This window comes from Camponotus vicinus, unplaced genomic scaffold (assembly GCF_025532165.1).
Source record: "Camponotus vicinus isolate PSW18456_S1 unplaced genomic scaffold, iyCamVici1.0 SCAF_8, whole genome shotgun sequence".
Lineage (NCBI taxonomy): Eukaryota > Metazoa > Arthropoda > Insecta > Hymenoptera > Formicidae > Camponotus > Camponotus vicinus.
In genome coordinates this window covers 9,458,686-9,477,241 of record NW_028141980.1, presented here as the reverse complement: position 1 = coordinate 9,477,241, position 18,556 = coordinate 9,458,686, and the positions used below count along the sequence as shown (strand labels likewise).

The 18,556-nt window shown below is 30.2% G+C and overlaps 3 protein-coding genes across 10 annotated transcripts in view; 2 read left to right on the top strand and 1 right to left on the bottom strand.

Annotated features, from left to right (window-relative positions):
- The window catches only part of Twin (CCR4-NOT transcription complex subunit 6-like twin), a 484,682-nt gene extending 472,328 nt beyond the window's left edge, over nucleotides 1-12,354 (top strand). For all 5 annotated transcript variants that reach the window (XM_083107017.1, XM_083107021.1, XM_083107020.1 and 2 more), the window contains 4 exons: nucleotides 5,653-5,883; nucleotides 6,012-6,189; nucleotides 6,346-6,485; nucleotides 6,561-12,354. In XM_083107017.1, the coding sequence (XP_082963143.1) occupies nucleotides 5,653-5,883; nucleotides 6,012-6,189; nucleotides 6,346-6,485; nucleotides 6,561-6,637 (626 nt within the window). In that variant the 3' untranslated portion in view covers nucleotides 6,638-12,354. The remainder of the gene's footprint in view (nucleotides 1-5,652; nucleotides 5,884-6,011; nucleotides 6,190-6,345; nucleotides 6,486-6,560) is intronic.
- Nucleotides 3,406-5,025, top strand: Yip1d1 (Yip1 domain-containing 1). Its single transcript, XM_083107026.1, has 2 exons — nucleotides 3,406-3,864; nucleotides 4,063-5,025. Exons 1-2 carry the CDS (start codon nucleotides 3,633-3,635, stop codon nucleotides 4,620-4,622), a joined length of 792 nt encoding a protein of 263 aa, XP_082963152.1. The 5' UTR covers nucleotides 3,406-3,632; the 3' UTR covers nucleotides 4,623-5,025.
- Nucleotides 12,355-14,066: 1,712 nt separating the features above from the next.
- Mrps24 (mitochondrial ribosomal protein S24) overlaps nucleotides 14,067-18,556 on the bottom strand; it is a 127,103-nt gene continuing 122,613 nt past the window's right edge. For 3 of the 4 annotated variants that reach the window (XM_083107027.1, XM_083107028.1, XM_083107030.1), the window contains exons 4-5: nucleotides 14,516-14,696; nucleotides 14,067-14,438 (exon numbers count right to left, since the gene is read on the bottom strand). In XM_083107027.1, the coding sequence (XP_082963153.1) occupies nucleotides 14,149-14,438; nucleotides 14,516-14,696 (471 nt within the window). In that variant the 3' untranslated portion in view covers nucleotides 14,067-14,148. Of the gene's footprint in view, nucleotides 14,439-14,515; nucleotides 14,697-14,892; nucleotides 15,053-18,556 lie in introns of those variants that run through there. The other variant, XM_083107029.1, reaches the window with a different exon arrangement.

Here is an 18,556-nt window from a genome sequence, read left to right as displayed (position 1 = left end):
ATTTGCTACTTGTGTAAAGTGTTTTTGTCGTATTACTTATGAAATTATGACAACACTGTATTTAAGAACCACTTTTTAAAACAAAATTTTTGCACGATATTTAATTGACATTCTTGTGAAAAGTTTCAAATCTTCGCAAAGTTCGACTATCGTGTTTTGAAACGTTCTGTAAATTCGCTGGAGAGTTTGACATATCGGTATCGGATGTCTCATTAAACACATCACAACGGTTTAATTGGATAGGCGACTTTCAAATATTATCCGCGACAACGGAATGAACTTTCCTCGGAGTGACGCTCGTAATCATTCACCAGCGCGCTTTAATACCGGATACATCGTTCTCGCATATGCATATTAATACAAAGCGAGAGGCGAGAGATTTGCGTAAAGTAACGTGGCGCGAGAGTCGGAGATAAATCTATCATTAATGACAGCGTATTGGCATTTAATGATTTTTAGATATCGCAATCTTTTAACAATATCAACACTGCAGCTTCTTTATTTTTATCACATTTGTTTCAATTTTAGCTCGCAATTTTTTGCCTTCATAGTCATATTTAAATTGTGTTTTGTGTTCCTGGTGACTGTATCATTTTTATTGATTTTGATATGCACGCGCATGCGAATGTATCTAATCGATACATATTATATACACCTTCTAGTGTTCTTCTATTTTTTTCAAAGAAATAAAAATAAATTTCCATTATTACCGATATAAAATTAATTATATATCAATATCAATATTATGTATATGCGTTGTATTTTCCAGTCAGATTATTTTAAAAATTCTGGAAAATTAGCCTCCGATTTCGTCGACCCTTCATAAAAGCCAGTTCGTAGATTGCAGAGTCCCTGCCTGCTATAAAAGCTTCTCTTGCCCAAGAGGCATTCGAGGAAAGGGGATAGAACGGATATTGATTCCCTCAGTAATTTACGAGACTGTTCCCAGTTCGACCCGGCGAATGCCGGTTCGCGGGTTCGATTGTCGTACAACCGCCATTCGGAGAGGTACCTTAACCCTCTATTCTAATCTAGCCTGATTTACACCCCGGAATATCCGTATTGCCAATGGCGAACAGCCGTGTTACCGACTTCTCTTAATCCTGCCTTACGCAATATGAGGGCGACTAGTACAACTCACACGATGAATTTCGAGATAGCAACAGGACTATTTTATTTCCCACAACGCCTTGGGACGCCTCTATATTGCTTCTCTACACTTGTTAAATATTACTTTTTATTTGATTTTTAACAAATAATTATTTATTTATTTTTTTTGCACTTTTTTTATCCCCAGCTTACAAAGTAACGATCTTGTTTTCTTCGCGCAAAGGAATCGATTGGATCACGTAAGTTTCTCTCGTAGAACGAGCGATTCTTGCGGAATGTTTCTGCGAAGGAACGTGGTGTGAGAGATTGAAGACGCAAGGCGAAACAGCTGCTTGAGTAAGGTTAATCTGTAAGGTCCGATAGTAAAAGCGGATTCTCGCGGGCGCAATTAAACGGGGCGGATTTACGATATTGTGTTCGAAAGGACAGAGTATACCCCCCGGATCTCACACGGGGGTATTAAATAACGATTTTTGCGCCCGATAATCCTCGAGAGGGTCGGAGGAGATCGCCATGGACTCGAAGAGAAGTGAAAAAGAGAAAAGTGAAGAAGAACTTAAGGACGTTTAATCCTCAGGGTTGGACGCGATTTTTGCAATAAAGCCAATTTTTTTGCTCGAACAACTTGAAAGTTATATTAAAAACTTTTCACAAAGTATCGCAATTAAATTAAAAGTTATATTAAATAGATGAAGTACTTCAACTTTTTAAATAAAATATTAAATTTATGAATCAATTTGACATTTTATATACATATAAATATAAATATGTATATAAATAAAATATATATAAATAAATATGATTAAAGAAATAAATATATATATATTTAATTATCAAATTTTTTTTTAGTTTTTTCTATTAATTTTATTTGCATATCCTTTTTTTAATTTTAAAGAAAAAATAATTTATCTACAAGATTTAAAGGATTCTTTTTCTATTGGGTTAATTATTATTAAATTCTTGACGATATACACATTATTACATTTAACATATTTAATATATACATGTTGTTTTGCTTTAATCATAGTGCTAATTGGAAATTAAATCACTCTTCGGTAACTTTTCCAAATACATTAAATGATTCATTCATAGGATGATTAATAGAAGGTTGACATATCGGTCGATTTCCGATAATGGGAGGAGCTCAAGCATTAATTTCGAATGGCCATCTCAGAATCCGTTAGCATCTTCTTCGTCGCGCGAATGACTTTACTTCCTGCCACGTGTCGGGAAACTAACTTAAGTCATGGGTGAGTTAATATACTGTAAAAGCTAAATTAATATACTGAATTACTATGTCGTGAGATCATCAATATGTACAGCGAAGAAGGGATGGTGTATTATAGTATCCGATAAAATTATGACGCTCTTCATCTTCATGTTGTCTATACTTTGCCGTGCTTGAGAAACTTATGTCCCAGGCAAACTTAAATCAATATTTAAAAAAAATTGGGATTATATGTTACAAAGTTATATGAAAAGCTCTTCATCATCTCCACTTATTTTTATAGTTTTAAGACAGTTTGAAAAAACAAACAATTTTATTGGGAACATATTCTACGTCGTGTATACTTGTTGCGGCAAAGTGTTCTCAAGTCGAGCGATTTCCAGTACTCTTGCCAGCCAACGACAAAGGAATTTATCGACAACGGAAAATAAATACAGCATTAATTTACCGTAATTGGCAACGAAAGTATTAGCAGCGTTAATTTACGAGTCTTATTAAAGACCGAACCGAGACGGCTCCAAACCGACGGTTTTCGGGATTTACACTCTCTTAATGTTGATAAATGTTCTAATTGTGTACCGATAACTTAGTACTGAGTATCGCAGGGCTGCTCCTTTTCATCTTAATCACCCTTGCAATTAATAACGAGGCGTAAGAGGGAGATTGTGAATTCAACTCACACAAGATACGGCGAATTTGCGCAACAAGATTATGTATACATGTTTTTTGATAAATGTTTGATACATATTTTTTGATAAATGTATATCATTAAATTTATATTTTTGTCTTTTCTCTATTTATTTTTTAAAATCTTTTTGATCGATTGATATATATAATTAAATCATTTTTAATAATATGATTATAATATATATAAAAGAATGACAATATTATAAAAAAGATTTTTAAAAAATAAATAGAAAAGACAAGAATACAGATTATACAAAATCAAGAAACACTTGAAGACTGATTCAACAATTATAAAGAATTATAAAGAAGTGAAGAAATGAAAAAGATAACAACAATCATTTAAATAAGTAATCAGTATTACTCGAGAAGAAAAATAATATACTTGAAGGAAAATAATTTCTTTCTCTCGAATTGCAACTGAACTACCGAATGTCGCTAAAGCAGCGCTCTGCAATATTACTGTTATCTCGCAATAAATGAAGTGACCTAACCTCTGCTGACGTTCACGACGGGTTAATGTGTCAACATTCCAAATAACTCAAAGCATCTCAAAGTCAAGGAGACTCGAATTTATAAAGAAGAAACGTAACCATAAAACGTCGGCAGAATGTCCGGTTACACCGGCCAGGAAAATACCTATTGGACCCAATCGCCACCGTTGCCACAGGGCCAATTCAACTTCGAGTCGTCCGGTTTCGGTCAACCTAACCAGCAATTCGAATTCCAGACGTACAACGAGCAAGCGACTGGCGATTATTCATATGGGCGCAAGAGTTTTCTCGATCCTACGCAAAGTTCCTATAGCAGCGATCTATTCACGCAGGATGATTATGCGAGAGGTAGAAAAATATGATGAATTCGTTTCTCGGTCATCTGATCCTCGAGCAGATGTTAACACTGTCAGATTAATGACGAGGCGAGCGAGAACCCAAGCGCTGAAAATATAAGATATTTCGAACCATCTATGTATTCGATACATCTGCTCGAGAATCATTGATTATTGTGTAAGAGAAATCTTCATGATACTGAATTTGCAGGCACCACTGGCTTTGAGGAGGAAGAGGACGAGCCGCCTCTGTTGGAAGAGCTCGGCATCGATCCCGACAGAATAATGCAAAAAACTCTGGCTGTATTGAATCCCTTCCACAGGAAAGGACAGATCGATGATGCGAATTATCTGTTGCAAGATTCAGACTTGGCGGGACCTGTGGCGTTTTGCTTAGTCCTTGCAGCGTTTCTGCTGCTAGCCGGTTCAAAAGCGCACTTTGGCTATGTATACAGCTTAGCCATGACCTCTTGCATACTTATGTATATCCTGCAGTCTTTGATGAGTAGTAGCTCTAACATCACGCTGTCGTCTGTCGCATCTGTACTGGGCTACTGCTTGTTGCCCGTAGTTGTTCTGGCGGGTGTTAGCGTTTTTACTACGTTGCGAGGCCCGATAGGCTTGATTTTCGCGATCTTAGCCGTCGCTTGGGCATCTTTGTCCGCTTCCAGGCTTTTCTGCACCATGTCAGGAGAAGAGGATCAGAAGCTTCTCATAGCATACCCATGTCTGCTTCTCTATGGTGTATTTACATTGATAATAATATTTTAAGTCAAAAGTCGATTGGATTGTATGTATATTTATAGGATTTACATCCACCTATAATTAAACTTTTTGTATCTGAACAGGAAATATATCTTGTTCATATACAGATTGCCATTAATTATGTAATAAAGTGAAATTTATTTAAATTTGTATTTTCTATAATTGCACTATTAATAATGAACTGTCTTATAAATGTGTTAATTATTGATAACAGTTAAAAGAATACATAATTTTTAAGTTTTTGCGGCTTCTTGAATAATTTAAACTATTTTAAAAAACATATGATTGGAGATATGCTTATATTTTAAGAGTAAGAAATATTCGAGAGAACGGATATTATATTTGTTGTAAACGTTAGATTAACACACACATTTGTTATACAATTTCTAAATAAAGTTTATGACCTTAATTTGTGTTATCTTTGTTATCTAAATATCATTGTCATGTTTGTTAAACATAAGGAATAATTTTGAAGCTGGAGATCTAATTATTATTTCTTTGTTTTCAAGAACATGAAAAATAAACATCTATATATCTCTATTTTAAAAGCATAATAATGATTCTTATGCTCAATTTATTTTTTTATTATTCTTATAATTAAATATATATCTTTTAATTGATATAGCGAAAGTTCATATACAAATAAATTTACTATACATAGCATTTAAACTTTGACAAAATATTTTAATTTTTCCATTAACACATTTTACAAATATGTAGTACAATTATTAAAGATCAATTAGATTTTAATGATAATCAAGATGCGGATCTTATAAAAATTATAATTCTTCTATATTATAATATAATTATTCTACATATCATGTAATAAATTCGTGAAGGCAGCAAACAAACATATGTATATTTTTATACTATTACAATTCATAAAGATATAAATATAAGATTATAAATATATCATTTCATTCTCTATTTTTTATTTCTTTTTCCCAAATTATATCCGAAAATCTAAGATGTTTGCATGTTATTTGATTATGTATCTGAATACAATTGATCAGATTGTTTCTTTTTCTTTCTGCAGGTGTTCCATCGGACCCGGCACAAGTGCAACAACCAATTTTAGTTTGTACGGCTCACATCCATTGGGATCCCGAATTTTGCGACGTGAAATTAATACAGACGATGATGCTGAGCAATGAATTACGTTCCATTTTGGACCAAGCTGGTCAGTCGTTCAGACCCGGCCATAAGCCTGACTCTTCCAATGTTCAACTGCTACTTTGTGGCGACTTCAATTCCTTACCTGATTCTGGTATATGCATGTTTATATTAGCAATTTCTTTTTTTAAACGATCTCTTGTATTTATTAATACTTGGTAATAAATATACATATGCAGTCTGTGGTAAAAATAATATTAATAACAACAAATTGCTCCACAGGTGTGATCGAGTTTCTTACATCCGGACGTGTGGCGGCCGATCATCGTGATTTTAAAGATTTAGCGTACAAATCGTGTTTACAAAAGATCTCTGGCTGCGATAAACCTAACGAATTCACGCATTCTTTCAAGCTTGCATCTGCCTATAGCGAAGACATTATGCCCTATACCAACTACACGTAAGAATAATCTATTTTTTATCTTTCCATGTGCACACACACACACACACATATATATATATATATATATATATATATATATATATATATATATATATATTTATATTTATATATATTTGGATATTTGTTTTAATATACGCTTTTTCACGTTTTCAGATTCGAATTTAAAGGCATAATAGACTACATTTTCTATTCGAAGCAAAGTATGGTACCACTGGGCCTCCTAGGTCCATTGAGCCCAGAGTGGTTTAAAGAGCATAAAGTAGTAGGATGCCCTCATCCTCATGTCCCATCTGGTAAGTTTACATATGTTTCAGATCGCCTTCTTCCGTCGATGAGACTAAAAGTAATGTCAATACTTTATGTTTCAGATCACTTTCCTCTGTTAGTGGAGTTGGAAATGACACCGACAGTAGGAACAAGCAATGGTTTGATCTCACGCAGGTAGCAGCCGCTGCGATCTAGACCCAAGTAACCATAAAAAGGCGAGAAATCAATAAGGAAGGTTAAAAGAGGGAAACGAAAGAATTTGCATCACTTCTTCTCTACTTACTTCTGGCTCTAGCAATATCATTCGCAGTCGACTTATTACTCTTACTACAATAGAGCGAACATTATACATATAAATACTCCATACATTGCCGCACATTCAACCAACAGCAATTGCTGTCGTTGAGACGCCGACGAACACACAATTCTAATGACCAGGTGAAGGGAGCCGTGTTGTAATGCGTTTAGCTAGCCCATGTATAGTGTATTGCATTTTTAAGAGCTAACTCACTCTCCCATGCCTAAGAATTATTGTAACCTCTCTATTTACCATCATAATATGTATGTGTAGATACCTATTTTCCTACAAAAAGTAAAGAAAGAGAAAATGACGATATTCCGATCAAGAAGCCTCTGTGATATCAACATTTAACACAATTGGAACAAATTAACGTATTTACTAATAAACAAAACTAGTAGAGCGTCTTACTAGGTAGAGAGAGAAAGAGAGAGAGAGAGAGAGAAACACACACATCTTAAACAAAACTCCCTCCTCCCCTTCCTAAATGTCATTACAACATTCTCCAAGCCAACCTTTTGATAAGAATGCTGCCATCCAATGAGAGAGAAAAAGAAAAAAAATTGTATTTTTAAACAAAACGAAAACAAAAAAGCATATGAAAACATACATGCTATACTGGGCTGTGCGAAGTGATTGGAGTGATTGACTTAAAACAATTTCAATGCAAGTACAAATCTGTTCTTATTGGCCACGTATATATTGATATAATATGATAATGTTATATAAGAAAACAAGAAAACATAGATGATATTGTAGCGGGTGTATTTGTAAGTATGATATAATGTAATGATATTCATCATACACATTTGTCATAGCGTCAAAGTGAGATCAGTTCGACATTCGCCCACACTTTAGGTATCCGTTCGATTCCGATTATATTAATGTATATGTGCTCTGTATACCACATAATCCACTACTTGTTAATTCAGTTGCCAACGAAAAACGAGGGAATTTTTATATAATCGCGCGTACGAAAGTTCTCGCGTTTTTCCACAATATTGCATTTCTATCAATCTGTCTTGCTTATTTGTTCTTTTCTATTGTTTTGCAGTGTGCAGTTAATACCGCAACTACCAAAATATAGATTCTAATCTTATTTTAGTTATCGTAGGAAATGTATTAGACAGTTTTTAATGATAATGTAAAATATGCAATGTTGCATGTGTATAAATATGCGCATGATTATAATGCAAATATACTTGCATTTAAATATTTTTTTCTAAAATTACCAAGAAAGGTCTGTAATTTTTATTTTCTATTGATTATTTGACATGTGATGCTTCTTAAAATACAAATAATCAGAATGTGCAATCTGTATACAACCTTTCATGCAGATTTACGGTTTGCTAAAAATTTTATTAGAAAAAAAACTTGATATTTTTTTCATATTGCTATGTATAATTTAATCTGCAAAAAAATTATATCTTTTACAGCAATTGTCAATATTCAAATATAAATATAATTTCCTTTTATATATACATATATATATATATATGTGTTGTAAATATGACAGTGGGATTTTGCAATTAATATGTAGCTTGATTTTTTTATGTTAGGAAAAACACAATGTAAAAATTTATTTTAATTTTCTTAATACCGTGCATGTACACATAAATATTCTGTAGTATTATGTATGTATGTTACAAAATGTATGTATGTATGTTACAAAATCGATATTGTGCTTTGTGCTATATTATATAATTTACTTCTTTTTTGGAAATAGTTTAACATGATGTAAAAATACTCATGTTTTCTGAAATGCAATTGCGTCGATTCATTTTTCTTTTTTGTTATAAACAACGTGTACAATGAATACTAAACAATGTAACAATGAAATACTATAATTACAGTTCCAATATATATACACACACACATATATTTTGATAGCACATTCACACAAAGCAGTATAACGTGTAACATGCACGGGTAACATATTCAGAAAGATAGTTTATTCACATTATAATTTATCAATATTTTATGAATATTATAATGGATCTCGTTATATATATGGCATAATCTGTAATTAAGAATGTAAAAAGTTTTCTATTCAAAAACTGATTCATTGAGGATTGTTATTTTAATTTGAGGCCCCGACAACTGAATTATACAAGTAAAGGATTAATTTATCAAAGACATGTGTGTAGTAAATGTTGTATAAAGTAGGTAATTATGCTATAGTTTTAATTATCGAAGGAAGAGATGGCATCTCTTCGGTATTTGTATATTCCTTCGTATTAAGCATGTTTTCACATGGCAAACGAATGATTGACGTATGCGAATGATGACGTATTAGTATCAATTGCCGGCTCTGCTTTGGGCCTAATTTAAACTGTCGGAATAAAAAGATATATGACAAGAAAGCAAGATGGCGAATTTCGTTTCAATAATAAAAAACTTTAAAACCTTAATTTGTGCTATCGTATAGAAGGAAAGAAAGACACGAAAAGAGCACGATAATAATCATTTTTAACTCGCTCCTCTTTTAATATTATGATGTATCACACGTAGCAAAGGCAAATTAGTACAATTCGTAATGTCTTTTAACTAGTATATCAAGTGTGGAAATGTATTTTCAGCATGAAAGTACCTATGTTTTTTCGCGGTAAATGGAATCTTTTGACGGATTTGATGTAATAGTGATCACTGATAATCCTTCCTCGAAATAAAACCCAGCGCAATTTCTTTTGCAAAATTGGTTCTTCAAACAATTGCAAGAATATGACGCGACAAATAGCGCACAAATCATAATTTTAGCAGCAGTATTTGAGATTATCGCATGGGTATTTTCATCGCTTTCGTCCGTAAAGAACACTCTGTAATTGTCTCTTATCTACTAGCAAAGAAAAAAGAAAACGAAAAAAACATGAATGTATACGTTATATCGATCGCTATTTGATTCTTTTTAAAAATACGTGGATACATGGATTGCGTTTTAGAATAAATGTAATGATTGATTGTATAATGTACGATGCAAAAAGCAGCATTGAGACTTTATCTAATCGTTGTCCAATGACACGTATAAAAAATCAAAGCATTTTATTTGAAAAAAAAAAAACGTGTAAGTACAGTACATACACACAGCAACACTGAATTTTGCTTTGTGAACGAGAAGAACGAAACGAGTCGGGTAACAAATACGTGCTCTCATGCATTTTTGGCTCACGCGCGAAGCCGCCTATGCCATAGTATTTCAAATATATTAGCTTTGAAGTTATGGAAAAGAGAAGAGATTAATGATTCAGATAATATACTTTAACTTAGATTATGAGCATTCATGTCGCATTTGCGAACGCGGTGATTTTACAAAATGACGTTTCTAGCCGATTTAATACTAATAACTTGGAAAAAAAACTGACAAATCGAACTCTTTGTAGAAAGAAAGAATATTAAAAGAATATATATTTCCGACAAGTGTATATATTCGTACAATTGAGTTGCATTTGAATGGAATGACATTTATCTAAATTTGTCAAAAGTAATCTAATTTTGTGCGATGTTGTATCAATCTAATCATTTTTACAACATGAATATTTCAAACACGACTGAAGTATTATACATATATTTATCGTCTCTCTAGAATAAATCAATAAATTGATTAAAAAATATATATTATCGTGCTACTCTATTGTTTCTAAAATCACCGTTTTCTCACAAACAGAAAAAGCTAATTGTTTAATAAAAATCATTTTATCATGCACGAATAACACGCGAGAGTCATTGGGAAAAGATGCAACGGTTAATAATAAATTATCACGAGAAATTTTATGCTATAGCATTATCTCATAATAATTAAGATAACGTGTTCTCTCGTTTTTTCTGCAAGGCGTATACAGCGATTTTAAAGGAATTATGCACATGTACTGTAACGAAAGTTTGATGAATCCTGATTGAATTTAATTTTCTGTCTCTATAAGATCGATATCGGGTGGCAAATTGTATATATGTTTTTCTTATTGTTGGAGAGTTTTTTAGAACTTAATATTCGCGTAATACTAACGATACCGTTAACAAAGCCCTAGATATCATACCGGAATAATGCGTGTATTAAGATAGATGTAGATTTAAATATATCAGAATAAGATAATTATATAATTGCATTGTAAAAGATTGTGGCGCACATATTCGGTTTAATCTAAGTTTTAAATAATGAAATAATTAACACCTCTCATCATAGAAATATCTTCTATCGAATATGTTATTAATATAATATATTATAAGTACAATTTATTATATCATTTAAAATTCTAAACTATATTAAAATTCTGCAACATTAAATTGTTATAATACTCTGTTTTAACAATTTTGATAATATTTTTAAACCATAATTCTCTTTTTATAATACATTTTATTTCTTTAATGTAGATGATAATAGATGAGACGCCACAATTGGCGAGAAGGAAGATATTTGTCTAAGCTTGACAATAACTGGGACAGTCCTATGGACTATCCTTATATCATTTAACAGATCTTTCAATAAAAAATGCTTTTACAATAATGTTCTTCGGTTAATATCGATGATGGGCTGGCTACTGGCCTACATTATTTTATTACTTACAGAAAAATTACTTCAAATATTTATAAATAATTCTCTAATGTCGCTTCAATATCTTTACTCTTTTTGATTGGTACATATAAACATCTAAAAAATAATGTTATATCTTTATTTGCAAAACCTATACAAAATTGTAATTTGTAATCGTATAAAAAAATCTGATAAAAAAAGCATTTATTATTTACTTTAAAAAGATTTTTATTCTATTTTTCTGTAGAAAAAAAAAAGTTTATAGAGTTTCAATCTCGAGAATAATGCATTTTGAGACATTGTCTTTTCAGAACTGCAATAACATTTGCGAGAAGATGCAATGAAGTTTATAGTTTCATAGTATTATACTACATGGCTCTAAATATGAACTCTGAGAATTCGAATTCGATATAAAGCATTGATTTAAACTAGTATTATTACCGGTATTCGATGTATTAAGCGAACAAGTGATTAATTAGTTAAGAATAAGGATTCATCAAACTCTGTAGCATATAATAGTAACATAATCTTTATTTATACGTTGTCAAGAAACTACTAAATTGCTTTAAAATCGAGTTAGCGAAGAGAAACACCACATTTAAGCTTCTAAGAAATTTCGAATAATGCATTACGCACTTATCTCTAAATACTTTAATTTTAAACCTTCTCCTACAGTAGTGCGTTCAATCTCTTATAGTTTTTTTTTATCTTATTTAATATTAAGTAGGTATTTTTACTTGAATCAATGTGGAGATAGCAACTTTTTAAAATCTAGTACAATGCGAACGCTGTGTTCTGTTGCTTGGAGAATTTAGCATACTTTTGATATAATTTTGATTAATATATTTAGAATTAATGCTCGCAATTGTCTTTGTAATTGCATAGGCGTATTATAACGACTTATATATATATAAGACTATATATATATAAATATATATAAAAACATAAAAAGACGCTGTACACGCAATCTGATATAGAATAATATGCAATGGTCGATCTATCAGATGTTTCATAAAGTTTATATAATTTGTGTAATAAATATCAATCACTAATTAAATTAATTTATATGTTATTTTGCTGATATGTGCATTTACTTTTAATTCCTCTGTTTATTATTATTAATATTATAATTTATATAATTATAATATTTATAATATTATTTTATAAATTAATTATATTTTTACGAAGATTACTGTTATATATAAAACAAAGTCACTTGATTGAGATGTTACTTTTAAAAGTAATCGTGCATTTGTTTTATATATCAGTATTATTTCTGACAAAAATATACAATCTTTAGTTGGGAATTAAAACATTAGATAACATATGATAAATTAATAATGGAATGTTACATTTTCATAATCATCCGGAAATATTGAGAACATATTTTGAATAACCTATTAAATATATTTTAAGCAATCGAAGGTATGTTTACAAAATACGATTTTACTCGAAATTTAAAAGTCATTATTCTATATAGCATTGCGATATAACGTCAAACTTCGACTTCCATAGCTAAAAATACTAAGTTATAGGATATTAAAAAGAAATAAGACGAGCACAGCACATTTCAGCCTGTACTTTTATAAAAAGAGTGATCAAAAAAATTCTAGATATTGGAACACAATTGTTGCGTCCATCATATAAGATCAATTACATCCCTGCGCTTATAAAATCTGTAATTTCAATCAGGTTTTGTGTAAGCTCTCTTTCTTTTGAGAAACTTTGTTTTAATTGTACTAAAAATTTTTCATTCAGAAGATTTATTACTTGATCCTCGCAAAAAAAAGTTGTAATTGGCAAACAAAATTTTATACATATACATATAAATATATAACTCCATTTATGATTGGAATTTAGATTATTACATTCATTTAAATATATTGTAAATAATTTAACATTAATTTGTATAAAAATTATATATAAATTATATATAACATTAATTATATATAACATTAATTTGTATAAAAATTATATATAATCAATATACATATAATATGCATAATAATAAAATGTTTTGTTTCATCGATTATACGCATTTTAAGCATAATATACATTGAAAAAGTAATTTCGTCTTAAATACATTTAGTATGAGCTAGTTGCATCATCAACATATGATATAATTTTTATACAGACATTTGATTATAATTAGTCTTATCTAATAATTCATGAAAATAGCATGGATATCAAGTAATAGCATTCTTCCTTATCAGACATTCATGTAGAATAATGATATTAAATGAGACATGAAAAAAAGTACAAATATTAGCAAAGAGAGCTACACATGGTCCTGATTGAATATTGAACGAATATGTAGGAATTATAAAAGTATATAATGAAGGAGAGAATGTGGTCTAGTAGCAATTATATAAAATTATTATGCTATATTACCTTATATATAAAGTTTGTGAATGCTCTGTCAGTCTGCTCTTAAAGCCTTTAGTTTTATTTGGGTAATCCTTTTATGGTATGATGTATGATTTCTCTTTTTATTATAAAGATGCAATGATTGTATATGGGCTGCGTTTGAGTCATGATCGAATGTAACAACAATTTATTATAAGTAATGCAAAATAAATGGATGACATGCAAAGAATAAAAAGCAAAGAAATTTTTTTCTGTGAAAAATGATAACACTAAGATACTAATTTATTTATTTCAATATAATTTATGTAGATATATATTTATGTATATGTACATTTTTGGCATGATATGCTATAATTATTAAATTATACTTTATAATGAATGAAGTGATATTTAAATTGAAATAGGAAAAGTCGATGCCATATATCATATTAAAATTTATTGAGAATTATTACTATAAAAAAATCTAATGTATTTTACTTACACATGTTATACATAAGTTCTATATATACTTGAATACTACATCTTTCTTACTGTCAGTCGTAACCAATTCCATTTTAATGGGACATTGCAGCCAATAACTCAAAAGTTCCTCGGTATAGCCAGTTAAGAAATATATTTTATAGGGTGCTATACTACGAGTAATAATTCCAGCTATCCTAATAATATTATGTTGTCGTTTAATGATAACTTCACTCGCGAATAAATTATGCCATGTCCCTCTCATAAATTGTCGAATAAACATATCTTCTACAGCTGTCTCAGATGGTCTATTGCCATCCTTTATATTCGCTAAAAAGATAATATATTCGATAGAAGTATGACAAACTGACATATATATATGTATACTTCTTACAAATTATACATACAAGTATTCCAAGAGTTCCAACTTTTCCTGTGAGCGAGATAGTGAGGTGGATTTGCCATTTCATATGTCAATGGTCTATCTCGCTTAAGTGTGACTTTGTAGCGACCAGAGCTTGATTTATTAAGAACTGTGCTTCCATGGAAATGTCTTTTTATAAGAATTTGTTGAATAGCTGGTAATATCTGAAACCCCAATAAAAAAATTATTATTTACACATACTTATTATAATTTAATCCTAAATAATGACAAAGGAAAAACCTGACATTAGTTATATATAGAAAACAATAATAAAGAGATTAAAAAGAAGGTTACAATGGAAATCTTTCATCAAAGCGAATTAATTATTTCGATATAACTTGCGGAAGTAAATTTTAATACATTTCTCGTATGTTCCAATAAAACCATCTTGCACTGATTTGTCTGTTAATTTATTGGATGTAAAATTGTTAAGCGATGTCAAGAACGACAAACATTAGCCAAAAGTAGAAAGAGAACAGAATTTGTGAATCTCTTTTTAACTTGAGAGATAGAGAGACAAGCTATCAAGTTTACTTGATATCCAAAGTCGATATTGATGTCAAAGTCGATTTCTACTTTACCATCAATAAATTAAAAATTAAAATCAATTATTGCCGTTGGTAAATTAGAAATTATCACTGTTAACATTGTGTGTAAATTATAATTTAAATTGGTAGAAAATATCAAAAGAATATAATTATTAGAGATAGCACGAAAAAAATTTTTAAAAACTGCGATTCCAAGAATTCTTAAAATTTCACATCTAGCTTTGACAAAATTAAATTTTCACAAAATTGAAAAAGTATTAGAAGAGAATATATTCATTAAAAAGATAGCGTAAATCAAAATTTAAAAAAAACTAAATTTTTAAAAATAGAACAAATATATTAGATAGATAAATATAATCAATTTACAATTATTAACAAGATGACACGAAAGAAGTAGCAATTAAAATTTCAAGAAAAATCGAATTATCGAAAATCGGAAAGGAGTAATAAGATTTCTTATATACCTTTGGTATATATTACATTATAATTAAAACTATATGAAATATAAGTTATCACCACTCGATCTCAGTTTCTTAATCGCTATACAACTTAATTAATTAATTAATTAGGCGCAACGATAAAGAGAAAGATAAATCAATGATTGGCTTTTGGCTTTGTTTTTACAGGATAAAAGCTTCCTTACCTTTCACCGTTTTTATCTCTTTAATGATTTAAACAATTTCGCAAAATAACAAAGAACCTTTCCCTCTACCACTCTATTTCTCTATCTTCCAAAGTAATACTACAACATTAGACCGAAGAAGAGACGAGTTCAAAAATCAACGATTGTCAGAATTGTTTTTCAGGTGTATTCAGAAATGTATTTAGAAAATAATGAGACATACACAAAGCACAATTTATTAGAATTGAAAAGTAAATTTTCTAAAAGTAAATCATATGTTATATAATTATCGGTCGCATGCATATAATACGTCTTTTATTTATCATATTTTTCATAATAGTACAATCTTACAGATTTTCAGAATAGTTAAAAGAGTTTGATAGTTTTAATAAAACTAGATAGTAAGATAGTAATATATGTATACACTTAGCTCTAGATAGATAATAATATATACACTTAAAGAATATAAATAAAGTAAAAATAAATAATAATTAGAATCTAATATGTTGCATATTAATATATAATAATCATATAATCGAGAATTATAGTGATATATAAAATATATTTTGTAAAAAATTTTGTAGAATTTATAGAATTTTTTAACATAAATCGAATTATGAAATATGATTATTCCACTGAATGCTTCAATGGATGCATGTGCATCTAGCAATACTGGAGCTTAATGTAGAATGAAATGTGTTGAACGGTCATGGTGGGCACGAGACATGGTAAAAGAAGAAGATTGAACAAGTGGCCGATCTTAAAGGTACGTTTCTACTACCATTGGTATTTCTATAAAATACAGAGGAATATAAATTTAGGAAAGAGAGAATAAACTTTTAGAGAAAAGTATATGTATATAAAAATATGCACGTATAAAAACATTAATTCCAAAAAAAGTCTTTTACTAATTAAGTTTTTAACATTCTTTTCGAGCGATGACAATATTATTAAGATCTTATTGTGATCATTGTTTTTAAAAAAATTCTTGTTAATTATTGATAAGTTTATCAATATCTATCTATTTATATATTTATCTATCTATTAATTCTCATTTTCTTAAATAAAGAAAAAGTTTATATAGTTGTATTATATGTGTGTATTTTACATAACTTTCTAATATATAATAAGGTTCGACTAAATTGTTTTATTAAACTCTTTTTTAAATTATTTATTATTGTTAATTTAGATTAATCTACATGTATATTTTTATTTTTGATTAAAATCGTTGATGAAATACTATACAAGCATTCTTTCGAATAGTCTTTTACTTGCGAGTGAAATAAAATATTTTTCTTCTACGTATACTTTATATTATGTTTCGATACAAGTATCTAACGATTGCAATCGTTGAAAGTCGATTATAAGTATCATTAGCTTTAATAATTATACATGTTTCGCATCGACTTAAATAAGATAAAATGATATAGGTTAATTCATCATCATTATAACTAGAGGCGATTATAATGATAAAATTGCGCACGTAATGTCCTAAGGACGAGTTGTCACGCTAGAATGTGAGAATATGAAAAAAGCATTATGCTTTTCTAGCTATATATTTAAATATATTTAAACATGGATATTTAATGTCTTTGGGTAGTATTATTATGAAAAATATGATATGCAAAAGATGTATATGCGATAATTATAACATATGATTTATTTCAGAAAATATGTAAACAAGAAAGATAAATCATAATATCCATTACACATAATGTATAAGAATAAATAGAATGTGTTATAAAATATTGGCAATAATTTGAGAAAAGAGAAGAATAAATGCGTAAAAAATTTGTAATAATTTGTAATAAATAAATGAGAGAAGAAAGGATATATATATTAAAATTGGTCATCGTATGGTGCGTGAGAAAGATTTTCGTGCCGTTTAATCGATTGGATCGTAAGCTTAGCGTTTATATGGAGGTCGTAAAAGTGGCACAAGACGCGAAATCGCGAAAAAGCGCGCACGCAAACGCGAAAAGGGCGTTAATGGAGACGTACCTTAAAAGACGAAAAGAAAGACGAAGGATAGACTGAACGATAAAGCGAACAGGAGAAACGAGTGAAAAGGAAGAAGAAGGAAGAGGCAAAATAAAAGCAGAAAGATACCGAGGGAAAACGAAGGGGGATAACAACGAGCGGTTGAGGGAAAAGGGGGGGCGGAAGGCCGTCGACTGACAGGGAAGGACGATGGAGACAGAGCAAATGAGAGGGAATGCGTGAAGGAGATGACAGGAACGGCTATCTCTTCTTCTCTCTTGTGAATGAATTTTTCATCATTGCACAATTTTTTTCACATTTTAATATTCTCTAACATTTCTGTTATTTTTTACAAATTAACGTTTTTAATTATTTTATGACAATATTAATAATTCAGACAAAAGAGGAGATTTTATATTCCATTTTATATTCCAAATGTACGGAATCTTTATTTCAAATATTTCAAATTAATGAAATTTGCTCTCAATAAAACTACTATAATTATGATTTTTTAATGATATTTATGAATTTGATATTAATTCGTTTACTGATAAAAAGAAGAATATGAATACAATTTTGTTTCCAAATAATTTTTGATAATATTTGTACATACTATGATACGCGAAACCAAAGTGAGCTTTGACAAAGCCAAACACGTGCTTTCTCTGTACATACTTAGAGCCGTCCCTGAAAGAGGGAGGATAGATCAGAGGGGGATGCCGTCAGGTAGGGTGGCGAAACGAGTGGGAGTCGATCGCATGGAGGAGAATCGCGAGTGGAAGAGAGAGAAGTCAACGAGATTGCCCGAAAGTGGGAGCGCGAGGCACTCCGAGCGACGGAGGGGGGAGCGGATGTCTGGAGAAGAGGGGGAGAT